Below are 26819 nucleotides of genomic sequence, written 5' to 3' on the forward strand. Positions count from 1 at the left end.
GTTTGTTTTCTAAACAGGTGGGAGATGTGGAGGAAAAGTGATTTTAGTAGGGGAAAAAAGCACTAAAAAGAGGTTAAAAGTTTTTATTTTCCTTATTCTGTTTGGGCACAAGATGTTGGAATCATGGAATTATTTAGGGACATTTAGAGTCCAACCATTCCCAGCACTGCCACATCCACAGGTTAAAAGATTTTATTTTCCTTATTCTGTTTGGGCACAAGATGTTGGAATCATGGAATTATTTAGGGACATTTAGAGTCCAGCCATTCCCAGCACTGCCACATCCACAGGTTAAAAGATTTTATTTTCCTTATTCTGTTTGGGCACAAGATGTTGGAATCGTGGAATTATTTAGGGACATTTAGAGTCCAACCATTCCCAGCACTGCCACATCCACATGGATCTGAAATCCCTCCAGGAATGGGCACTCCACCCCTCATTCCAATACTTTACAACCTTTTCCAGGGAGGAATTTTCCCAAAAAATCCACCCTGAGCCCCAAATGAGCATTTCCAACAATATCTGCAGTTACTGCGAGTTATTCCCAAGGCTGTGTTACATCAAATCACAATAAACTTTGTCACACCTTTATAATCTCTGCAGTAAATTCCTGTTGCTGCTGTTGCTGTGTTTGTGTTCATTTTCAGTGGCCCTTTTTGGTAATCAAGGAGTCAAAACTGGTGAAATTTCGCTGCATCCAAAACTTTTAAAGTTAAAACTCAAATTTTATTGTGGCTAAATTCCTCTGATATTAATTTGCAGTTCTGTTATATTTACACCTGATAAAAATTAAGAAATTTATTAAGTTAAGCACAGTTAAGCTTCACCATGTTCAGTTCTGAATGATTTTATGTTTTATTACTTTTTTATTTCATCCTGAGGCCGTTCCCTCTCCTCCTGTCCCTGTTCCCTGGGATTAAATCCCAAATCCCTCCTGTCAGGGACTTGTGCAGAGCCACAAATTCCCCCTGATCCCCCTTTTCTCCAGGCTCAGCCCCTTTTCCAGCTTTTCCTGCTTCTCCAGACCCTTCCCAAGCCCCAAAATTGGGATTTTTTCCACCATTCCAGGGATTGTGCAGGTAGAGGATGAAATCTGGGAAGGTGGAAAGGGGCTGGAATTCCTGCCTGATGAGCTGGAGAAAAACCAGGATTCCATGAATCAATTCCCAATGAATTTTCCTTTTTTTCCTCCATTCCTGGAAGGAAAAATTCCTGGATTTGCATTGATTTATCCCCCACAGCTCCCACCAAGCCCAACCCCAAGAAAAATCCTTGATCACCAAAAGTGCTTTGCTCAGATCCCTGTAAATCAAGGGGGAATTTTATGGGGTGGAATTGGGTTTGGAACAAGCTGGATCCAACTTCTGGAATCTAATAAATGGTTTAGATTGGAATTGGAGGATTAAAATAATCCAATTCCACCCCTCTTGGGCATGGAATTGCACTAAAGGAGACTTGGAGGGATTTATTCCATTTATTTCACCTCCTCTGTGCCACAAAACTGGGAATTGTTGTCTTTCCTGGGCTGGAAATCCCAAATTCCATGGAAAACACCACAGGGATGAATGAAAACCTTCTGGGGGAGCTTTGGAGGAGCCACAGTTTTTTTTTGGAAAATAAATAAATCCCTTGTTGTTCCTCCTGCACAGGTTGGTGTCATCCACACCCACAGGGCCCAGGGTGGATCCCAGATTGGTTCTCCAGATTTTGGGAATTCATCCCCTTTTCCCCAAGGCTCGAGTGTGCGTCCTCAGCAAATTCCCAGATTTAGTCAGCAAACCTGGGGTGAGTTTTACTTCAGTTTTTGTGGGTTTTTTTTTCATTAATTCCTCAAGGCTTTGGTGTGTTTGTGGTGCCTCTTGTCACCAGGTGGATTTAAGGGTTGGGATGGTCCCTAAATCCCACACAAAGTGGGTTTTTTTTTTTTGGGGAGATCCAAAGGAGTTTTCCTTCCTGATGTTCCCATAAATTCAGGTGGATAAAGCAGGACAGGATGGAATTATGGGATGGGCTTGAGACATCCCAAAGCTCTGCTGGTTTGAGGTGATTCCTGTGTCCCAAAATCCTCCCTCTGCCTTATTGGGGATAAATTTGGGCTGATTTAGGATTTGCCAGGATAAAATTCCTCATGTGTAATTTATAGGTAGAACTCAATTATATGTATAATTAAATTATATGTATAATTTATACATATATATAAAGTAGAAATAATGTAGTATATTATTATTTATTTGTGCATGTTATTTGTATTTGTATATGTTATTTATATATTATGTTATTTATTTATTATGTTATAGTATTATAATATATTTTATATATACAGTTTTATCTAAAATTATATGTATAATTTAATTATATGTGTAATTTAGATATGCATATATAATATAATATGTATAATATTTAATTATATGTATAATTTATATATACATATATTTAATATAGTATGTATAATATATAGTATGTATAATATATATTGTATTATATATATGAATGTATATATTATATATATTTGTATGTATAGTCATATTTATAATTCAATTATAGGTATAAGTTATACAAACGTGTATAAAATATATAATTAATATAATGTAAATATTAAATAATATAATTTTTCTATATTTTTTCTATTTTTTTTTACCTATAATTATATGTATAATTTAATTCTTCATATATAATTCTTCCATGTATTACTAAGCTACAATTTCATCCTGGCAGAAAAAGAAAATAAAAAGCAACAGAGCCCAGGCTTGGCTTTGTCCTTAAAACCCTTATAAAAATTTTCCACTTTTTTATCCAGAACTCACCAACTGCTAAACCATAACAAAAAAACCCCAAAAATTAACAAACACCTAAATCCCAACACACAAAAACCCACCTCTCAAGTATTTAATCCCAATAATTTTAATTAAAAAAAAACCCTCAAATCTTTCTCCTTTCCCCAGGCTGAGGAGATGTGGGCCACCTTTGCCCTCGTGGTGCTTTTCTCCGACGGCGTCGGCGACATCCGGAAACTCTTGGGATGTTTGGGGAGCCCCCGTTGTCCCCTGGCCCTGCTGGAGGTCACCGAGGTGCTCCACTGCATGGCCACCCTGCTCCTGGCCATGAGGAACAAGGGAATCTCCATCTCCAACAGGTCAGGGAGATGGTTTTCCTCATTCCTGCTCCATGGAAAAGGGTTTGGAGTTGTGGGGGTTGGTCAGGGAAAGATGGAGTGTCTTTTGGAGTGGGGAATGTAAACTCAACTTCATCTGAGTTGTTATAGGTTTGAGATTAAAGGGGGTTTCAGGTAAAGATATGGGGATAGGAATAACAGTTATTAACTAGGAAAATCAAAATAAAAATGCAATAGTGCAAAATAAACCCCTGCCAGAGTCAGAACACAACCAGACCCCTGTTGGTTCAGGGTGTTGGGAGCAGCACAAATAAATCCTCCTGCAGTGACGGATTGGAAAATGGAGAATGTAAACCCTCTCCCTCTGAATTGTTATAAGTTTGAAATTAAAGGGGCTTTCAGGCAAAGAAATGGGAATAGGAATAACAGTTCTTTAGTAGGAAGACTAAAATAAAAATGGACTACTACAAAAAGACCCCAAACAAACAAAAATAAACCCCTGACAGAGTCAGAACCCGACCCTGTTGGTGTCAGCCCAGTCCAGTCCTCCTGCAGTGACAGATTGGAGAATGGAGAATGTAAACCTCCTTTCTCCAAATAATTGTAATTTTGAAATTAGAGGGGCTTTCAGGCAAAGAAATGGGAATAGGAATAACAGTTCTTTACTAGGAAAATCAAAATAAAAATGCAATAGTACAAAATAAACCCCTGCCAGAGTCAGAACACAACCTGACCCCTGTTGGTTCAGGGTGTTGGTGTCAGCACAAATAAATCCTCCTGCAGTGACAGATTGGAGAATGGAGAATATAAACCCCCTCCCTCTGAATTATTATAATTTTGAAATTAAAGGGGCTCTCAGGTAAAGAAATGGGAATAGGAATAACAGTTCTTTACTGGGAAAATTAAAATAAAAATGCAGTAGGACAAAAAAATAAACCCCTGACAGAGTCAAAACACGACCCTGCTGGTTCAGGGTGTTGGTGTCAGCACAAATAAATCCTCCTGCAGTGACAGACTGGAGAATGGAGAATGTAAATCTCCTCTCTCCAAATTGTTATAATTTTGAAATTAAGGGGCTTTTAGGCAAAGAAATGGGAATAGGAAGAACAGGTCTTTACTGGGAAAATTAAAATAAAAGTGCAGGAGTGCAAAATCAACCTTGACAGAGTCAGAACACAACCTGACCCCCTGTTGGTTCAGGGTGTTGGTGTCAGCACAAACAAATCCTCCTGCAGTGACAGATTGGAAAATGGAGAATGTAAACCCTCTCCCTCTGAATTGTTATAAGTTTGAAATTAAAGGGGCTTTCAGGCAAAGAAATGGGAATAGGAATAACAGTTCTTTACTGGCAAAATTAAAAATACAAACGTAGTAGTACAAAAAAAATATAAATGTAGTAGTACAAAAAAAAGTGTTTCCCAGCCAGGAATTCCTTCCTAAAATCCCATCCATCCCATCCCTTATCCTGTCACTCCTTTCAGGATATTCCAAACTCCCCCATTTTTTTCCCAAAATAAAAAAAAAAAGCAGGATTGAAAAAAAAAAAAAAAAACAAACAAAAAAAAACCTTCCTGCTCAGCTCTGATAATTTAATCCTTTTATTGTCTCCTCAAATTTGATTTATTTTATTTCATTCCAGTCTGGGAGCTGAGAGTTCTGTCCCAGGGAATGTGATGTTTGTTTGGGATGTTAATGATTGATAATTGGTGGATAAAATTCATTAACCTGCAGAAAATGTTCCAGGATGACCCTGACCAGCAACAGGAGCTGTGATCCAAATCCAGGGATTTTAGAATTTCCATCTCCTTGGAAAAAGGAGCAGAAAAAAGTGGGAATTCCTGCAGGGAATGAGGAGGAAATGTGTCCTGGAGGAAAATTGTCTGATAGAGAATTTACTGTTTGCAGCAATTAATGAGTGTGAGGGCCCAAATTGTGATAAATGAAAAAAAAAATCTGTCCTGCAGAGGTGGAGGAAAGGAATAAAAATTCCGAAAAAATTCCCAAAAAATTCCCAAAAAATTCCCAAAAAATTCCCAAAAAATTCCCAAAAAATTCCCAAAAAATTCCCAAAAAATGGAGTTAAAATGGAGAAAAAATAGAGAAAAAATAAAGATAAAATAGAGAAAAAAATAGGGAAAAAATAGGGAAAAAATAGGGAAAAAATAGGGAAAAAATAGAGAAAAAATAGGGAAAAAATAGAGAAAAAATAGAGAAAAAAATAGAGATAAAATAGAGATAAAATAGAGATAAAATAGAGAAAACCTTGCTGGAGAATCCAAGTTAATTTTAAACCAATTGTTTGTCAACACAGTTCAAACCAAAGAGTCTCTTTGGCTCTTCCCTCTGCAGTGAAAAACCAGCAAAAATTATGATCAGGTTAATGATTAATCATATTTATGTAATAATTATTAAAGAATTTTTGAATCGGCAAACGTGAAATTAAATATTAACTATTAAAATAATTATTAAATATTAACTTTAATAATCCTCAAATAATCATTTAATAAATTTATATTTCTCAGAGTTAAAAAACCTTCCCTAAAACCATTCTGAAATAAAAACTGCTTCACTCTAAAAGGCCAAAACAGCCCCAAAATTCCCTTTCAGGATTCACTACAATATTTTTCTATATTTTTTTCAGGATTCACTACGTTATTTTCTCTATTTTTTTTTAGGATTCACTACAATATTTTCTAAATTTTTTTTTCAGGATTCACTACAATATTTTCTATATTTTTTCAGGATTCACTACAATATTTTTTTCAGGATTCACTACAATATTTTCTTTTTTTTTCCAGGATTCACTACAATATTTTTCTGTATTTTTTTCAGGATTCACTACAATATTTTTCTCTATTTTTTTTCAGGATTCACTACAATATTTTCTATATTTTTTTCAGGATTCACTACAATATTTTCTAAATTTTTTCCAGAATTCACTACAATATTTTCTATATTTTTTTCAGGATTCACAACAATATTTTTCTATATTTTTTTCCAGGATTCACTACAATATTTTTCTCTATTTTTTTCAGGATTCACTACAATATTTTCTCTATTTTTTTCAGGATTCACTACAATATTTTTCTCTATTTTTTTCAAGATTCACTACAATATTTTCTATATTTTTTTCAGGGTTCACTACAATATTTTTCTATATTTTTTCCAGGATCCACTACAATATTTTCTCTATTTTTTTCAGGATTCACTACAATTTTTTTTTCAGGATTCACTACAATATTTTCTATTTTTTTTTTCAGGATTCATTACAATATTTTCTCTATTTTTTTCAGAATTCACTACAATATTTTCTATATTTTTTCCAGGATCCACTACAATATTTTTCTCTATTTTTTTCAGGATTCACTACAATATTTTCTGTATTTTTTTCAAGATTCACTACAATGTTTTCTATATTTTTTCAGGATTCACTACAATATTTTTTTCAGGATTCACTACAACATTTTCTCTATTTTTTTCAGGATTCACTACAATATTTTTCTCTATTTTTTCCAGGATTCACTACAATATTTTCTACTGCTTGTCTCTGATGGAGAACTCCCCTGGAATTGTGCAGCCTCTAGAAGAAATCAGGATGGATTTGTGCTCCAGGTGATCCCAGCAGTGCCCTGAGCATTCCATGCCTTTGGGAGAAGAAAAAAACATTCCCCAGTGAGATGGATCAGTGCTGATCCTGCTCCCCCTCACCAGCTTTTTTCCCTGAAGAAAATCAGAGTTGGGATTTAAATCTGTGAAAAATTGGGATTTTTCAGCCCAGGCAGGAATTCTCAATTCCCAAGATCCCAAACAAATCTCCCCTTTCCCAGGAATTCTCTGTGTCCTGTCCCTGCAGGCCATGAAAACATGATAGAAAATAAATTTTTAAAAAAGCAATAAAATTAAAATAATATTTAAAAAAAAAAAAAAAAAAAAACCCAAAACAACAACAACAACAACAACAACAACAACAACAACAACAACAACAAAACCAAAATAATTAAATAAAATAATAAATTAACGTAGAATAGAATAGAGTAGAATAAAATAGAATGGAATGGAATGGAATAGAATAGAATCACAAACTCGCTCTCCCAGAGAGAAAATGGGTCAAGGAAACCCCTTTTTATGGAATCATGGAATGGTTTGGGTTGGAAAAGATCTCAAAGCTCATCCAGTTCCAGCCCCTCCCACTGTCCCAGGAGCTCCAACCTTTCCCTGGACATTCCAGGGATCCAGGGGCAGCCCCAGCCCTGGAATGTTCTGGAAGCTCTCCCTGGATCCTTCCCTTCTCCAGGCTGGCAATTCCCAGCTCTCCCAGCCTGACATTGGATCCATCTCCTCTCCAAGAAATCAATGCACTGAGGGGCTTCACTTGGAATCTCAGGAATCCATGAAGGGTCTCCCTTCCCTTTCCCTCTCTTTTCTCTCCCCATTTCCCATCCAAACCCCTCGGGATGGATTCTGAGTGTCCCAAATCCCAGAATCCCAGGAGCAGTTTGGGTGGGAAGGGACCTCAGAGCTCATTCCAGGGACAATTCCATCATCCCAGGCAGCTCCAATCCTTCCTTGGACATTCCAGGGATTCTCTGGCAATTCCAGCCCAGGCAGGAATTCCCAATTCCCAAGATCCCACCCCAATCTCCCCTTTCCCCATTCCCTGTGTCCTGTCCCTCCATTCCTTTCCCAAATTCCAGCTCTCCTGGAGCCCCTTGAGGCCCTGGAATGTTCTGGAAGCTCTCCCTGGATCCTTCCCTTCTCCAGGCTGGCAATTCCCAGCTCTCCCAATCAATCAGGAATAAAACACCTCCCTGGCCTGTGGAGATCCAAGTTTAATTCCTTTTCTGCTGTTGGATTGAGTCATTTAATTCCTTTTCCTCACCTGGAGAAAGAGAATGGGATAAATTTATCCATCACTGAGGTCTAGCAAAGATAAAATTGGTTTTAATGACCTTAAGGTGCTAAATTCATTCTTAAAGCCCAGTTTAGTCCCTTAAAAAGATAATTTCCTTTGTTTGTGTGTGATATTTTAGTCCTTTAAAATGTATTTTCCATTGTTTGTGTGTGATATTTTCCTGTATTCCCTAAAAAAAATCTTTCCCGAGATTTGTTATCTCCAGTATTTTCTTTTTCCATGCTCTTCTCCTTTTCCCAATAACCAACTTGCTCCTAATTTGGGATGGGATCAATCAATCAATCAATCCCTGATTTTCCCTGTTGATTTCTTTTACGTGGGAAGGTTTATTTTATTGATTTTTTTTAAAAAAAGATTCATTCCTTTCAAATGAAATAATTCCTTCCACTCTGTTGATTTTGAGTTTATTTTTTTTTTTTTTTTTAGTGGAGGGGCTGATGTCAGACTGACCCACGAGCAGCAGAGGATCCTGAGTCACAAAATCCAGCCCGGCCAAACGGTGAAAATTATGGCACTTGCAGGTGAGAGCCCAAAATATTGGGAAAAATCACTGGACAATTCCCAGTCTGCTCCTTCCCTCCCTGTCAGATCAATTTGTGCCTCTGGGATGACAAATTTATAGGGAAAATCTGCCCCCAAAAAATGGAGGCAGAATATAAAACCAGGGGAGAGAGAGGAGTGGGGAAATGGGGATCAGCCCTGCAGAGCCTGAGGTTGGGGAAGGAGGAGTAGAGATTTCCCTGGAACTCTTGGAGGAGCAGATCCTGAAGGAATGAGCCCATGGGAAAAGGGAGAAATTCCTGAAGGAATGAGCCCATGGAATAAAGGGAGAAATTCCTGAAGGAATGAGCCCATGGGATAAAGGGAGAAATTCCTGAAGGAATGAGCCCATGGAAAAAGGAGAAATTCCTGAAGGAATGAGCCCATGGGATAAAAGGAGAAATTCCTGAAGGAATGAACCCATGGAATAAAAGGAGAAATTCCTGAAGGAATGAGCTCATGGGAAAAGGGAGAAATTCCTGAAGGAATGAGCCCATGGGATAAAAGGAGAAATTCCTGAAGGAATGAGCACATGGGATAAAGGGAGAAATTCCTGAAGGAATGAGCACATGGAAAAAGGAGAAATTCCTGAAGGAATGAGCCCATGGGATAAAAGGAGAAATTCCTGAAGGAATGAGCACATGGAATAAAGGGAGAAATTCCTGAAGGAATGAGCCCATGGAAAAGGTATTCAGCTGGAGCAGTTCCTAAAGGACTGAGCCCATGGAATAAAGGGAGAAATTCCTGAAGGAATGAGCCCATGGAAAAGGGTCCAGGCTGGAAGAGCCTAATCCTAAAGGACTGACCCCATGGAAAAAGGATCCAGGCTGGAGCAGTTCCTGAAAGACTGAGCCCATGGAAAAAGGGAGAAATTCCTGAAGGACTGAGCCCCTGGAAAAAGGAATCCAGGCTGGAGTGGGCAGTTCCTAAAGCTGTACCAGAGGAGGTTTAGGTTGGATATTGGGAAAATTCCTCCTTGCAAAGGTTTATCCGGCCCTGGCAGAGCTGCCCAGGGCAGGGGTGGAATCCCAATTCCTGGAGGGATTTAAAAACCCTGTGGATGAGGCACTTGGGGACATGGATGGCCTTGGAAATGCTGGGAATGGTTGGGTTTGACCTTAAAGAACTTTTCCAACCCAAATAATTCTCTGAAATCAGGAATGAAGTGGAATATTGGTGTTGGGACAGCAGGAGAGGGAGGTGTAAAAAAAAAAAAATATATATATATATATATATATGGAATTATTAATTCCTGAGTGTGGATATTTTTTTTATTCCTTATTTCCCTCTCCTCTCCAGGCACAGGGAAAACCTCCACCTTGGTGAAATACGCGGAGAAATTCCCGGAGCTGAAATTCCTTTACCTGGCTTTTAACAAAGCCGTGGCAGAGAAAGGGAGAAGGGTTTTCCCCAGGAATGTCACCTGCAAGACCTTCCACTCCTTGGCTTATGGAAGCGTTGGGAGATAGTGAGTGGGGAATTCAAATTCCTTTGGGGAAAGGAGGGGGATTGGGGGGAAAAATTCATCATTTTTGGTTTCCAAATGGGTGGAGTGGGATGCTCCAGGGATTTTAGATTCCGTGGGAGCACCTCAAAGCCTCCAGAGGGAGGTGGGAATCCACTGGGAAGGAGGTTTTTTCCCACTCCTATTTCCACTGGAATGTTACAACCACTCCAAGTGCTGCTTTTCCTGAGCAGAGGATGGATTTCCTTCCCTTGAGCTCTTTTAATGATCCAATTTCTGTCCAATTCTGGCACATTTAAGGTGGGAATAGGAAGGGAAATCCCATTCCCTGGCTCTGCAAACACCCCAGAATTCCAGGGATGAGGGAAATCCCATTCCCTGGCTCTGCAAACACCTCAGAATTCCAGGGATGAGATGGAAATCCCATTCCCTGGCTCTGCAAACACTCCAGAATTCCAGGGATGAGGGAAATCCCATTCCCTGGCTCTGCAAACACTCCAGAATTCCAGGGATGAGATGGAAATCCCATTCCTTGGCTCTGCAAACACCCCAGAATTCCAGGGATGAGCTCAATTTTCCTTCTCTAAAAAATCAAATCAACAAATTTGTGCTTCCACCAGGAGAAATCTTTGCAGATTTAATGATACTCCATTATTAGGATGAATTGGGGTGTACAACCACTCCAAGTGTTGCTTTTCCTGAGCAGAGGATCCATTTCCTTACCCTGAGCTCTTTTAATGATCCAATTTCTGTCCAATTCTGGCACATTTCAGCTGGGAATGGGAAGGAAAAGCAGCCACGACCTGGAAAAAGAGGGAAATCCCATTCCCTGGCTCTGCAAACACTCCAGAATTCCAGGGATGAGGGAAATCCCGTTCCCTGGCTCTGCAAACACTCCAGAATTCCAGGGATGAGATGGAAATCCCATTCCCTGGCTCTGCAAACATTCCAGAATTCCAGGGATGAGGGAAATCCCATTCCCTGGCTCTGCAAACACCCCAGAATTCCAGGGATGAGAGGGAAATCCCGTTCCCTGGCTCTGCAAACACTCCAGAATTGCAGGGATGAGGGAAATCCCATTCCCTGGCTCTGCAAACACTCCAGAATTGCAGGGATGAGGGAAATCCCATTCCCTGGCTCTGCAAACACCCCAGAATTCCAGGGATGAGATGGAAATCCCATTCCCTGGCTCTGCAAACACTCCAGAATTGCAGGGATGAGGGAAATCCCATTCCCTGGCTCTGCAAACACTCCAGAATTCCAGGGATGAGATGGAAATCCCATTCCCTGGCTCTGCAAACACCCCAGAATTCCAGGGATGAGCTCAATTTTCCTTCTCTAAAAAATCAAATCAACAAATTTGTGCTTCCACCAGCAGAAATCTTTGCAGATTTAATGATATTTCATTATTAGGATGAATTGAGGTATAAAACCACTCCAAGTGTTGCTTTTCCTGAGCAGAGGATCCATTTCCTTCCCCTGAGCTCTTTTAATGATCCAATTTCTGTCCAATTCTGGCACATTTCAGCTGGGAATGGGAAGGAAAAGCAGCCACGACCTGGAAAAAGAGGGAAATCCCATTCCCTGGCTCTGCAAACACTCCAGAATTCCAGGGATGAGGGAAATCCCATTCCCTGGCTCTGCAAACACCCCAGAATTGCAGGGATGAGGGAAATCCCGTTCCCTGGCTCTGCAAACACCCCAGAATTCCAGGGATGAGATGGAAATCCCATTCCCTGGCTCTGCAAACACCCCAGAATTCCAGGGATGAGATGGAAATCTCATTCCCTGGCTCTGCAAACACTCCAGAATTCCAGGGATGAGCTCAATTTTCCATCTCTAAAACATATCAAATCAATAAATTTGTGCTTCCACCAGCAGAAATCTTTGCAGATTTAATGATACTCCATTATTAGGCTGAACTGGGACATAAATCCAAGCTTTTTCCAGGTATAGCTCACAAAAAAAAAAAAAAAAAAAAAAAAAAAAAAAAAAAAAAAAAAAAGAGATTTCTGTGCGTTTTAACGTTTCCTTTGTCTTTTTTTTTTTCTCTCACTTCTGGCACAGCTACAAAGAGAAAGGCAAGCTGAACTTCTCCAAGATGTCAGTTTATTCCATCAGCTTCCTCCTGCGGAACAGGGAGGGCCAAGCCCTGTTTGTAAGAGGGAAAACAGTGTCCCAGACCTTGGGGAATTTCTTTTCCTCCTCAGATGAGGAGATCTGTGAGGAGCACACGCCCCTGTGGTTCAAAAACACTCATGGGCAGATGGAGCTCATGAGCCCACAGGAGAAAAGAGTGAGTTTTTTGGGATGGGGCTTGGAGAAATCTGGGATAGTGGGAAATGGATGGGCTTTAAGGTCTTTTCCAACCCAAAGCAGTTTCCAGGATTTTAGGAGATAATTCGTGTTTATCCCCAAAATGTTGTTTTGTGGGGATATTCCTGTGTTTTGCTGGAATTTGGGAAGAAAGGTTGGTGTGGGGGAATCTGTCAGGCAGAGAAGGGGGTGGGGGTAAATCCTGAGCTTGGGGAGAAAGCAGAGGCTGGAAACAACATTCCAGAGGAGCTGGGAGGAGGAATCAGAGATTCAGAGGAAAAATCAAAGGTTCAGAGGAGAAATCAAAGATGGGAATCAAAAGATTTGGAGATGGAACTAAAGATTGGGAAGAGAAATCAAAAGATTGGGAGGAAGAATCAAAAGATTGGGAGGAGGAATAAAAAATTGGGAGGAGGAATCGAAGATTGGAAGGAAAATCAAAAGATTTGGAGAAGGAATCAAAAGATTGGGAGGAGAAACCAAAGATTGGGAGGAGAAATCAAAGGTTCAGAGGGAGGAATCAAAGATGGGAATCAAAAAATTGGGAGGAGGAATCAAATATTGGGAAGGGAAATCAAAAGATTTGAAGGAAGAATCAAAGATTGGGAGGAGGAATCAAAGATTGGAAGGAAAATCAAAAGATTTGGAGAAGGAATCAAAAGATTGGGAGGAGAAACCAAAGATTGGGAGGAGAAATCAAAGATGGGAATCAAAAGATTGGGAAGAGAAATCAAAAGATTTGAAGGAAGAATCAAAGATTGGGAGAAGGAATCAAAGATTGGAATCGAAGGATTGGAAGAGGAATAAAAGGTTGGGAGAAAGAATCAAAGATTGGGAAGAAGAATAAAAAATTGTGAGGAGGAATCAAAGATTGGGTGGAGGAACCAAAAGATTTGAAGGAAGAATCAAAGACTGGGAGGAGAATCAAAAGATTGGGAGAAGGAATCAAAGGTTGGGAGGGTAAATGAAAAGACTGAGAGGAGGAATCAAAGATTGGAATCAAAAGACTGGGAGGAAGATGATGTTTGAGAAAAAAAAGAGATAATCCCTGTTTTCCCTAAAAAACACTTCAGCCAATCTCCTCAGCAAAGCCTTGTGGATCTGAGGAGCTGCTTGGGATGGGAAAAAACTGTCTGGGGTTTTTTTTGGGAATGGCTTCCCACTGCCACAGGGCAGGGCTGGATGGGAGATTGGGAATTGGGAATTCCTGCCTGGGCTGGAATTGCCAGAGAATCCCTGGAATGTCCAAGGAAGGATTGGAGCTCCCTGGGATCATGGAATTGTCCCTGGAAGGAGCTCTGAGGTCCCTTCCCACCCAAACTGCTCCTGGGATTCTGGGATTTGGGACACTCACAATCCATCCCGAGGGGTTTGGATGGGAAATGGGGAGAGAAAAGAGAGGGAAAGGGAAGGGAGACCCTTCATGGATTCCTGAGATTCCAAGTGAAGCCCCTCAGTGCATTGATTTCTTGGAGAGGAGATGGATCCAATGTCAGGCTGGGAGAGCTGAGAATTTTATTTTTATTCCATGATTTTTATCCCAATCCTCGTGTTCTCCCATTTCAGCTCAACGTGGAGGAGGCCAGAGAGATTTGGCACAACATGAAGAAGTTGGATGGAGACACAGAGAAGAAATACAAGATGACTTGTGACGGTAAAAGAGATGGAAAATCCTTCAGGAAAAAAAAAAAAAGAGATTTCAGTGGATTTATTATTCCTCAGCATCCAGAAGGAGAAAATCCCTTTTTTTCATCCAGAAGGAGAAAATCCCTTTTTTTTCATCCAGAAGGAGAAAATCCCTTTTTTTCCTGCCACTGCCTCACCAGGGAATATCCCTCTGGTTGATATTTTTCATCTCTAAAATGCACAAAAAAATGAATTTGTGCTCCCACTGGGATAAAAATATCCAGATTTAAAGGATATTCTCTTTTTCAATCAAGCCCAAAAAGTTGGAAGTTGCTTCCAGCACATCCTTTCCTCTGGATAATGCTGGAAAAAACTTGGGAAAAAACCCTTTTCCTTGGAATTTTTGAGTGAGAAGTTTGGAATCACCCAAATTTTGGCTGCCAAAGGAGATGGAGATTTTTTTTTTTCCCAGTGAGGAAATTCCAAGCAGGAAGTGAGGCCAGAAAAGTTACAAAAACCACCAAAAAAAAAAAAGGAGAAAAAAAAAGGATTTGTTTTCAAGATCCTGATGGAATTCCCCTCTCTCTGAAATCCCTGATTTGATTTTATTTTTTTTTTTTTCCTTTCAGGATATTTGAAGCTGTGGCAGCTGAGCAAGCCCCAGCTGTCAGGATATGATGCCATTTTTGTGGATGAAGCCCAGGATTGCACTCCAGGTGAGTCATTCCAGGAGCTGGAGCTCCAATCCCATTTCCAGAGAGGAATTTCCACGTGTTCAGGAACGTGGTGGAAGGATCTTAACCAAAATACTTGGAATTTAAACCAATTTTCCTCTCAATTCCTTCCTTTTTTAACTGAGTTTTCCCTTGGATTTGGAGCAGGTTCTTCCTTATGATCCAAACTGAGTTTTCCCTGAATTTCCAGCAGTTTCTTCCTCATGATCCAAACTGAGTTTTCCCTTGAGTTTAAAGGAAGTTTTTCCCTCACTAAACAGATGGAAAATGGTTTTTCTGGGGTTTTTCTGGGTATTGGAAAACTTCAATTTATTTTTTATTCCCTCAAAGCTTTTTGGATTCTCTCAAAGCTTTTCCTTTGGGTTTCCAGCAGGTTCTTCCTCATGATCCAAACTGAATTTTCCCTTGAGTTTAAAGGAAGTTTTTCCCTCACTAAACAGATGGAAAATGGTTTTTCTGGGCTTGTGTTGGACAACCCCAGCATTTTTTTTTTGGATTCTCTCAAAGCTTTCCTTTGGGTTTCCAGCAGGTTCTTCCTCATGATCCAAACTGAGTTTTCCCTTGAGTTTAGAGCAAGTTTTCCCCTCACTAAACAGGTGGAAAATGGTTTTTCTGGGCTTGTATTGGACAACCCCAGAAATTATTTTTTTTTTATTCTCTCAAAGCTTTTCCTTGGGTTTGGAACAGATTCTTCCTTATGATCCAAACTGAGTTTTCCCTGGGTTTGGAGCACGTTTTCCCCTCACTAAACAGATGGAAAATGGTTTTTCTGGGGTTTTTCTGGGTATTGGAAAACTTCAATTTATTTTTTATTCTCTCAAAGCTTTTTGGATTCTCTCAAAGCTTTTCCTTTGGGTTTCCAGCAGGTTCTTCCTCATGATCCAAACTGAGTTTTCCCTTGAGTTTAAAGGAAGTTTTTCCCTCACTAAACAGGTGGAAAATGGTTTTTCTGGGCTTGTATTGGACAACCCCAGAAATTATTTTTTTTTATTCTCTCAAAGCTTTTCCTTTGGGTTTGGAGCAGGTTCTTCCTCATGATCCAAACTGAATTTTCCCTTGAGTTTAAAGGAAGTTTTCCCCTCACTAAACAGATGGAAAATGGTTTTTCTGGGCTTGTATTGGACAACCCCAGCATTTTTTTTTTGGATTCTCTCAAAGCTTTTCCTTTGGGTTTCCAGCAGGTTCTTCCTCATGATCCAAAACTGAGTTTTCCCTGGATTTCCAGCACATTTTTCCCCCATGATCCAAACTGAATTTTCCCTTGAGTTTAAAGGAAGTTTTTCCCTCACTAAACAGATGGAAAATGGTTTTTCTGGGCTTGTATTGGACAACCCCAGAAATTTTTTTTTGGATTCTCTCAAAGCTTTTCCTTGGATTTGGAACAGATTCTTCCTCATGATCCAAACTGAGTTTTCCCTTGAGTTTAGAGCAAGTTTTCCCCTCACTAAACAGGTGGAAAATGGTTTTTCTGGGTTTTTTTCTGGGTATTGGAAAACTTCAATTTATTTTTTATTCTCTCAAAGCTTTTTGGATTCTTACAAAGTTTTCCTTTGGATTTGGAGCAGGTTCTTCCTCATTATCCAAACTGAGTTTCCCCTGGGTTTGGAGCATGTTTTCCCCTCACTAAACAGATGGAAAATGGTTTTTCTGGGGTTTTTCTGGGTATTGGAAAACTTCAATTTTTTTTTTTATTCTCTCAAAGCTTTTTGGATTCTTACAAAGTTTTCCTTTGGATTTCCAGCAGGTTTTTCCTCATGATCCAAACTGAGTTTTCCCTTGAGTTTAAAGGAAGTTTTCCCCTCACTATACAGGTGGAAAATGGTTTTTCTGGGCTTGTATTGGACAACCCCAGAAATTATTTTTTTTTATTCTCTCAAAGCTTTTCCTTTGGGTTTGGAGCAGATTCTTCCTCATGATCCAAACTGAGTTTTCCCTGGATTTGGAGCACGTTTTCCCCTCACTAAACAGATGGAAAATGGTTTTTCTGGGTTTTTTCTGGGTATTGGAAAACTTCAATTTATTTTTTATTCTCTCAAAGCTTTTTGGATTCTCTCAAAGCTTTTCCTTTGGATTTGGAACAGATTCTTCCTCATGATCCAAACTGAGTTTTCCCTGAATTTCCAGCACATTTTTCTCTCATGATCCAAACTGAGTTTTCCCTTGAGTTTAAAGGAAGTTTTTCTCTCACTAAACAGATGGAAAATGGTTTTTCTGGGCTTGTATTGGACAACCCCAGAAATTATTTTTTTTTATTCTCTCAAAGCTTTTCCTTGGGTTTGGAGCAGATTCTTCCTCATGATCCAAACTGAGTTTTCCCTTGAGTTTAGAGCAAGTTTTCCCCTCACTAAACAGATGGAAAATGGTTTTTCTGTGTTTTTTCTGGGTATTGGAAAACTTCAATTTATTTTTTATTCTCTCAAAGCTTTTTGGATTCTTACAAAGTTTTCCTTTGGGTTTGGAGCAGGTTCTTCCTCATGATCCAAACTGAGTTTTCCTTTGAGTTTAGAGCAAGTTTTCCCCTCACTAAACAGGTGGAAAATGGTTTTTCTGGGGTTTTTCTGGGTATTGGAAAACTTCCATTTTTTTTTTATTCTCTCAAAGCTTTTTGGATTCTCTCAAAGCTTTTCCTTTGGATTTGGAACAGGTTCTTCCTCATGATCCAAACTGAGTTTTCCCTTGAGTTTAAAGGAAGTTTTTCCCTCACTATACAGATGGAAAATGGTTTTTCTGGGCTTGTATTGGACAACCCCAGCATTTTTTTTTGGATTCTCTCAAAGCTTTTCCTTTGGATTTGGAGCAGGTTCTTCCTCATTATCCAAACTGAGTTTCCCCTGGGTTTGGAGCACGTTTTCCCCTCACTAAACAGATGGAAAATGGTTTTTCTGGGTTTTTTCTGGGTATTGGAAAACTTCAATTATTTTTTTATTCCCTCAAAGCTTTTTGGATTCTTACAAAGTTTTCCTTTGGATTTCCAGCAGGTTTTTCCTCATGATCCAAACTGAATTTTCCCTTGAGTTTAAAGGAAGTTTTTCCCTCACTATACAGGTGGAAAATGGTTTTTCTGGGCTTGTATTGGACAACCCCAGAAATTATTTTTTTTTATTCTCTCAAAGCTTTTCCTTGGGTTTGGAGCAGATTCTTCCATCATGATCCAAACTGAGTTTTCCCTTGAGTTTAGAGCAAGTTTTCCCCTCACTAAACAGATGGAAAATGGTTTTTCTGGGGTTTTTCTGGGTATTGGAAAACTTCAATTTATTTTTTATTCTCTCAAAGCTTTTTGGATTCTTAAAAAGTTTTCCTTTGGGTTTGGAGCAGGTTCTTCCTCATTATCCAAACTGAGTTTTCCGTGAATTTCCAGCAGGTTCTTCCTCATGATCCAAACTGAATTTTCCCTTGAGTTTAAAGGAAGTTTTCCCCTCACTAAACAGATGGAAAATGGTTTTTCTGGGCTTGTATTGGACAACCCCAGAAATTATTTTTTTTTATTCTCTCAAAGCTTTTTGGATTCTTACAAAGTTTTCCTTTGGATTTCCAGCAGGTTTTTCCTCATGATCCAAACTGAATTTTCCCTTGAGTTTAAAGGAAGTTTTTCCCTCACTAAACAGATGGAAAATGGTTTTTCTGTGTTTTTTCTGGGTATTGGAAAACTTCAATTTATTTTTTATTCTCTCAAAGCTTTTTGGATTCTCTCAAAGCTTTTCCTTTGGATTTCCAGCAGGTTCTTCCTCATGATCCAAACTGAATTTTCCCTTGAGTTTAAAGGAAGTTTTTCCCTCACTAAACAGATGGAAAATGGTTTTTCTGGGCTTGTATTGGACAACCCCAGAAATTTTTTTTTGGATTCTCTCAAAGCTTTTCCTTGGATTTGGAACAGATTCTTCCTCATGATCCAAACTGAGTTTTCCCTTGAGTTTAGAGCAAGTTTTCCCCTCACTAAACAGATGGAAAATGGTTTTTCTGGGGTTTTTCTGGGTATTGGAAAACTTCAATTTATTTTTTATTCTCTCAAAGCTTTTTGGATTCTCTCAAAGCTTTTCCTTTCGATTTCCAGCACGTTTTTCCTTCACGATCCAAACTGAGATCCTCAGATTTATAGCAGGTTTGTTTGTTTTGTTTTGTTTTGTTTTTTTTCCCTCCTGATCCAATATTTTTATTTTTTTTTCCCCTCTCAGCCATCGTGGATATTGTTCAATCCCAGCAATGTGGGAAGATCCTGGTTGGGGACCCTCACCAGCAAATCTACACCTTCCGAGGGGCCGTCAACACCCTCCACCTGCTGCCCCACACCCACCTCTACTACCTGACCCAGGTGAGGGGGAAATCCCAAAAATCCATGGAAAATCTGCCTCCAAGATTTTCCCTGTGTTGCTAAAAAAATCCAGCAGTTGTGGGGTTTTAGTGGATGGAAAAGTGGGAGCCTCGTTTCAGGGAGATTCCCCTATTTTTGTGTTTTTTTTTTTTTGTTTGTTTTTTTTTTTTTAAAGGGGTCACATCTGGAATCTGTTGGATCCAGATGTGGGATCCCAACAGCAGGAGGAGCTGGGAGAGCTGGGAATTGCCAGCCTGGAGAAGGGAAGGATCCAGGGAGAGCTTCCAGAACATTCCAGGGCCTGAAGGGGCTCCAGGAGAGCTGGAATTTGGGAAAGGAATGGAGGGACAGGACACAGGGAATGGGGAAAGGGGAGATTGGGGTGGGATTTTGGGAATTGGGAATTCCTGCCTGGGCTGGAAGTGCCAGAGAATCCCTGGAATGTCCAAGGAAGGATTGGAGCTCCTTGGGATCGTGGAATTGTTATGGAAAAGGTTGAGGTGGGTTTTTTTAAAGGAGAAAAGGAGGTGGGATGGGAGATTTTTGAGGTTGGAATCCTCCAGGAATGTTCTCCTGGAGAAGGGAAGAGCTTCCAGAACATTCCAGAGCCTAAAGGGGCTCCAGGAGAAGCTGGAATTTGGAAAAGGAATGGAGGGACAGGACACAGGGAATGGCTTCAGATTGGAAAAGGGGGATTTGGATGAGATTTTGGGAATTGCCAGAGCAGCTGTGGCTGCCCCTGGATCCCTGGAATGTCCAAGGAAGGATTGGAGCCCCCTGGGATCATGGAATTGTCCCTGGAATGAGCTCTGAGGTCCCTTCCCACCCAAACTGCTCCTGGGATTCTGGGATTTGGGACACTCAGAATCCATCCCGAGGGGTTTGGATGGGAAATGGGGAGAGAAAAGAGAGGGAAAGGGAAGGGAGACCCTTCATGGATTCCTGAGATTCCAAGTGAAGCCCCTCAGTGCATTGATTTCTTGGAGGGGAATCCCTGGAATGTCCAAGGAAAGGTTGGACATTGGACCTTGGAGCTCCTTGGGATAATGGGAGGTGTCCCCACCCATGGCCAGGATTTCCAGGAATATTTTGGGAATTTTCCTGCTATTTCCAAGAGAAAAATTATCCAGAATTTTGATGGGAATCAAATAATTTGGATTTAAGAAACACTGAGATTTCTAGCAATGTTTTGGAGGGATTTTAATGCTTTTTCCAAGAGAAAAACTCTCCAGAAAATTTTCAGGATAACCAGGATTTCCAGGAATATTTTGGGAATTTTGCTGCTTTTTCCAAGAGAAAAATTATTCAGAATTTTGGTGGGAATCAGATAATTGGGATTTAAGAAACACTGAGGTTTCTAGGAATGTTTTGGAGGGATTTTATTTAATGCTTTTTCCAGGAGAAAAAAAATTGAGAATAATCAGGATTTCCAGGAATATTTTGGGAATTTTCTTGCTATTTCCAAGAGAAAAAAATGTCCAGAATTTTGGTGGGAATCCCATAATTTGGATTTAAGAAACACTGAGATTTCTAGGAAACTTTTGATGCTTTTTCCAAGAGAAAAAAAATTTGAGAATAATCAGGATTTCCCAGGAATATTTTGGAGATATTCCCATGGAAAAAGAAGATTTCTGAGGATCCCATAAATCCGTTTGGGGCAATCCCAGGGTGGATCCCAACAATTCCCTGTGGATTTTTCCCTGCAGAGTTTCCGTTTCGGGCCCGAAATCGCCTACGTGGGATCCACAGTCCTGGAGGTGGGGAAAGGGATCAGCCACAAAACTCTGCTGGGGGGAAACCAGAAAGGTAAAAATGGGATTGGGAATTCCAGGGATTCCTAAAGAATCTGAGAGATTTGGGGTTTAAATCAGGATTCATTGATTCGTTGGATTAAATTATTTTGTTTGATTTTGTTTTATTTTGGTGTTTTTTTTAATTATTTGAATTATTCAGTTTAAATTAAATTAAATTTTGCTATTAATTTAATGTTTAATAATATAATAATTGTATAATAATATAATATTTAATTTTAATATAATATATAATAATATATAATTATAAATAATAATAATAAATAATAATATATAATAATAGAATATAATATTTAATTTTAATATAATATATAATAATATATAATGATAAATAATAATAAATAAATAAATAATAATATATAATAATAGAATATAATATTTAATTTTAATATAATATATAATTTTAATATTATAGTATACTAATATAATACATATATAGTATAATATATAATTATATAATTATATAATATATAATTATACATACTATATAATAATATAATCATATAATATATAATTATACAAACTATATAATAATATATGATTATATAATATAAATAATTATATATACTACATAATAATATATAATATGTATTATATATAATTATATATGCTATATAATATTATGTAATACTATTAATATAATATAAAATAAACAATAATATAATATTATAATAGACTGTATATAATAATATAATAGACTGTAATATAATAGACTAATATAATATAATAGACTGTAATATAATAGACTATAATATATACAATTATATTATTGTATTATTGCATAATATAATAATGTAATATAATACATAACAATATTGCTTCATTATTATATAATTATGTATTATCATATAATAATAATAGAATATAATTATAATAGAATTATATTATATTTGTATAATTATATATTATTATAACATATTATTATATAATATGATTATCTAATATTATTATATAATATTATTATAATTATATAATACTCTAATATTATTATAATATATTATTGTATTATTTTATTGCATTATATTGTAATGTAATATTGTAATATAATATATAATAATATCCCTATATTATTATATAATTATGTATTATCATAAAATCATAATAAAATATAATTATAGTCATAATATAATTATGATATGATATATTTATATGATTATATATACCATATTATATATTATATATTATTATATAATCATATACTATTATATAATATTATTATATAATCTGATTACAATCAGCTTATTTATCTATTTATATTTATAAATTATATAAATTATTTATAATCACTTATAATAAAATAATATATTTGATAATATTTTTATAAAATATTTTTCTTATATTACTTATAATAATAATATAATAATAATAAATAATATGATATAATAAATATATAAATAATTAAGAATATATTATTATGTAAATAAATATATATATTATGATATATATTATATATAATTATAATATATAATATTATATAATATAATTAATATAATATATAATAATCTATATTATACAGTATATAAAAATAAATATATATTATAATAAATATATAAATACACTATAATAAATAAATAAATAATATATTAATTAAACAAATCATAATATTCCTGACAATTATTAAACAATTAAACAGCCGCCATCAAATTTAACTTTTAAATTTAAAATCGCCTTCACTTAAACTCAAATAATACATTTAAACACAGTTTAATAAATAAAGTAAAACAAAATAAAATAGAATAAAATAAAATAAAATAGAATAAAATAAAATTCGCCTTCACTTAAACTCAAATAATACATTTAAACACAGTTCAATAAATACAGTAATGCAAAATAAAATAGAATAAAAAATAAAATAGAATAAAATAAAAATCGCCTTCACTTAAACTCAAATAATACATTTAAACACAGTTAAATAAATAAAGTAAAGCAAAATAAAATAAAATAGAATAAAATAAAATAAAATAGAATAAAATAGAATAAAATAGAATAAAAATCGCCTTCACTTAAACTCAAATAATACATTTAAACACAGTTCAATAAATAAAGTAATGCAAAATAAAATAAAATAGAATAAAATAAAATAAAATAGAATAAAATAAAATAAAATGAAGCAAAATAGAATAGAATAGAATAAAATAAAATAAAAATTGCCTTCACTTAAACTCAAATAATACATTTAAACACAGTTCAATAAATACAGTAATGCAAAATAGAATAAAATAGAATAAAATAGAATAAAATAGAATAAAATAAAATAAAATAAAATAGAATAAAATAAAATGAAGCAAAATAGAATAGAATAGAATAAAATAGAATAAAATAAAATAGAATAAAATAAAATAAAATAAAATAGAATAAAATAAAATAAAATAAAATAAAATAAAAATAGAATAAAATAAAATAAAATAGAATAAAATAAAATAGAATAAAATAAAATAGAATAAAATAAAATAAAATGAAGCAAAATAAAATAAAATAGAATAAAATAAAATAAAAATAGAATAAAATAAAATAAAATAAAATAGAATAAAATAAAATAAAATAGAATAAAATAAAATAAAAATAGAATAGAATAAAATAGAATAAAATAAAATAAAATAAAATAAAATGAAATAACTGATTTCCCTGCAGGGGACGTGCGGCGGGGCCGGGCCGGGCCGGTGGCGATTCTGTCCCGCAGCAACTGGAACGTCTTTGAGGACGCCGTGAGATTGTCTGGGAGAGACCCCCCGGCCAAACTCCACGTCATTGGGGTGAGGGGCAGCTCCCCCCAGGATTCCCTGGGAAATTCCAAACATTTCCAGGCAAATTCCAGGAAAAAAATGGAATTTTTTGTGCCCGGGGATGTCGTCATTCTCTGAGCCTCAATCTGGTTTTAGGAAAATTTGTCCCATAATTTGGGATCATTTGTCCCGTTTTTTATCAGGGATGGGGCAGGGAAAGAGGCATGGACAGCTGGAATAAATAATTCCAAGGTTTTAAATAAATATTCCAAGAAAAAGCAGGAATTTTCAGGAAAAATCAGGATTTTTTGTGGGATGCTATTGAGAATTTTTATTTTCCAACCTGACCAGGCTTTAATCCATTTTTAGGAAAATTTGTCCCATAATTTGGGATAATTTGTTCCATTTTTATCAGGAATGAGGCAGGAAAAGAGGGATGGACAGCTGGAATAAATAATTCCAAGGATTTATTACTTTTAATTTTATTTTTGTTTTGTTTTATTATAATTTATTTTATTTTAATTCAATTTTTTTATTTTATTGTGGTTTAATTTAATTTAACTTTTTTATTGCATTTTATTTTATTTTTAATTTTTATTTAATTTAAATCAATTTTTCCTCCCCTTGTTATAGTTTATTTTATTTTAATTTGTTTTATTTTAATTTTTTTTTTAGCTGTATTTTATTCAATTATTACTTATTCAATTTTATTTTTCTTTAATTTATTTTATTTTAAATTTAATTTTTAGTTGTATTTTATTTTAATTTATTTTATTTTATTCAATTATTACTTATTCAATTTTATTTTTCTTTAATTTATTTTATTTTAAATTTAATTTTTAGTTATATTTTATTTTAATTTATTTTATTTTATTCAATTATTACTTATTCAATTTTATTTTTCTTTAATTTATTTTATTTTAAATTTAATTTTTAGCTGTATTTTATTTTAATTCATTTAATTTAGTTTTCAGCTGTATTTTATTTTAATTCATTTAATTTTTACTTCTTTTGTTGTATTTTATTTTCATTTAATTTTTAAATTCTTTATTTCATTTTAAATCCATTTTATCTTATTTTATTTTTATTTTCTTATTAAAATAATCCATTTTTCTTTCCCTTTAGGGCTTGGAGAGGTTTGGCCTGAGCAGAATTTTTGACATTTGGAAGCTCAGCCAGCCTGAAGATGTCAGGAAAAACTGTGAGTATTTCCATTTTTTCCAGGATTTTTATTAATTTTTGATGATTAATTTTATATTTCCTAATGAATTTTTAATTAAAACCTGATTTTTTAATGGTTTAACACAGACTGGGCTCTTTTGGGATATTTTTCCCAATTTTTTTTTTTTGAATTTTAGAGAATTTTTTAATTTATTTTCAGCTTTTCCCTGGATTGTTTTGGGTGTGAAGCTCCTTTTGGAAAATTTCCTTTAAAATGTGGGATAAAATTCAGGATTAAATAAATTCATATATGAGTTAAACTTATAAAATGAAAATATATGAAATAAATTAATATAGGATTTAAACTTATAAAATGAAAATATATTAAATAAATAATGTATTAAAATATCTTTAAAAATTAAATAAATTCATATATGATTTAAACTCATAAATTGAAAAGATATTAAATAAATAATTTATTAAAAGAGAAAAATATATGAAATAAATTAATATATGATTTAAACTCCTAAAATAAAAAAGATATTAAATAAAATCATATATTATTTAGACTTATAAAATTAAAAATATATTAAATCAATTAATATATGAGTTAAGTTTTTAAATGGAAATATATTAAATAAATTCATATTTGATTTAATCTCCTAAAATGATAAATATAATAAATAAATTAATACAATATTTAAACTAATACAATGAAAAATATATTAAATAAACTCATATATAATTTCAACTCTTACAATAAAAAATATATTAAATAAATTAATATATGATTTAAACTCATACCACAAAAAATATATTAAATAAATTAATATAGGATTCAACTTATAAAATGGAAAATATATTAAATAAATAACTTACTAAAAGATAAAAATATATTAAACTAATATATGACCTAAACTAATAAAATGAAAAATATATTAAATAAACTCATATATGATTTAAAATTAAAAAACAAAAATATATTAAATAAACTCATATATGATTTAAACTCCTACAATAAAAAATATATTAAATAAACTCATATATGATTTAAACTTATAAAATGAAAAAAATATTAAATCAATTAATATATGAGTTAAATTTTTTAAATCGAAACATATTAAATAAATTCCTATTTGATTTAATCTCCTAAAATGATTAAATATAATAAATAAATTAATATAATATTTAAACTTATAAAATGAAAATAAATGAAATAAAATCATATAGGATTTAAACTCCTACAGTAAAAAATATATTAAATAAATTAATATATGATTTAAACTCATACAACAAAAAATATATGAAATAAATTAATATAGGATTCAACTTATAAAATGGAAAAAATATTAAATAAATAACTTATTAAAAGATAAAAATATATTAAATTAATATATGACTTAAACTAATACAATGAAAAATATATTAAATAAACTCATATATCATTTAAACTTATAAAATGGAAAATATATTAAATAAATAACTTACTAAAAGATAAAAATATATTAAATTAATATATGATTTAAAGTAATACAATAAAAATATATATTAAATAAACTCATATATGATTTCAACTCCTACAATAAAAAAAACATATTAAATAATATATTTTTTTATTTTAAATAATTAAAATTTAAATAACTAAAATTTAAATAATTAAAATTTAAATAATTAAAATTTAAATAATTAAAATTTTAAAAAATTTAAATTTTATATTTTAAATAATATATTAAATTAATATATAATTAATACATAATTAATACATAATTAATATATAATTTAAACTCACAGAAATAAAAATATAATAAATAAACTATTCCTCCCTTTCAGCCCAGCTGGTAATTGCGGATCCCTTCATCCAGAAATGGACGGAAAAAGGGGGATTTTTATCCCTCAGGGAATACGCGGAACGAGCCGACGACAGAGACCTGGAGGTGAAAATCCACCTGGTGGAGAAATACCGGGAGAGGATCCCGGGGCTGCTCTCCAGGATCAGGGAGCTCCACGTGCCCCACGAGTCCCGGGCAGGTAAATCCACATCCCAGCGGGAAAATTGGGAATGTTTTGTCATCAATTCATCCCGGGAAAAAAGTTTTTTTAAAGGAGAATA

At 34.8% G+C, this 26819-nt stretch overlaps 1 protein-coding gene across 1 annotated transcript in view; it reads left to right on the forward strand.

Moving 5' to 3' along the window:
• FBH1 (F-box DNA helicase 1) overlaps positions 1 to 26819 on the forward strand; it is a 48463-nt gene that overhangs the window by 8404 nt on the left and 13240 nt on the right. The window contains exons 5-17 of the mRNA XM_083860638.1: positions 1650 to 1785; positions 2943 to 3133; positions 6629 to 6724; positions 8451 to 8545; positions 9864 to 10032; positions 12097 to 12325; positions 13912 to 13999; positions 14601 to 14687; positions 18878 to 19014; positions 20721 to 20820; positions 23457 to 23578; positions 24674 to 24749; positions 26540 to 26737. Coding sequence (XP_083716764.1) covers positions 1650 to 1785; positions 2943 to 3133; positions 6629 to 6724; positions 8451 to 8545; positions 9864 to 10032; positions 12097 to 12325; positions 13912 to 13999; positions 14601 to 14687; positions 18878 to 19014; positions 20721 to 20820; positions 23457 to 23578; positions 24674 to 24749; positions 26540 to 26737 — 1724 coding nt within the window. The remainder of the gene's footprint in view (positions 1 to 1649; positions 1786 to 2942; positions 3134 to 6628; positions 6725 to 8450; positions 8546 to 9863; positions 10033 to 12096; positions 12326 to 13911; positions 14000 to 14600; positions 14688 to 18877; positions 19015 to 20720; positions 20821 to 23456; positions 23579 to 24673; positions 24750 to 26539; positions 26738 to 26819) is intronic.

This window comes from Zosterops lateralis (assembly GCF_965231275.1).
Source record: "Zosterops lateralis genome assembly, chromosome: 4".
Taxonomy (NCBI): domain Eukaryota; kingdom Metazoa; phylum Chordata; class Aves; order Passeriformes; family Zosteropidae; genus Zosterops; species Zosterops lateralis.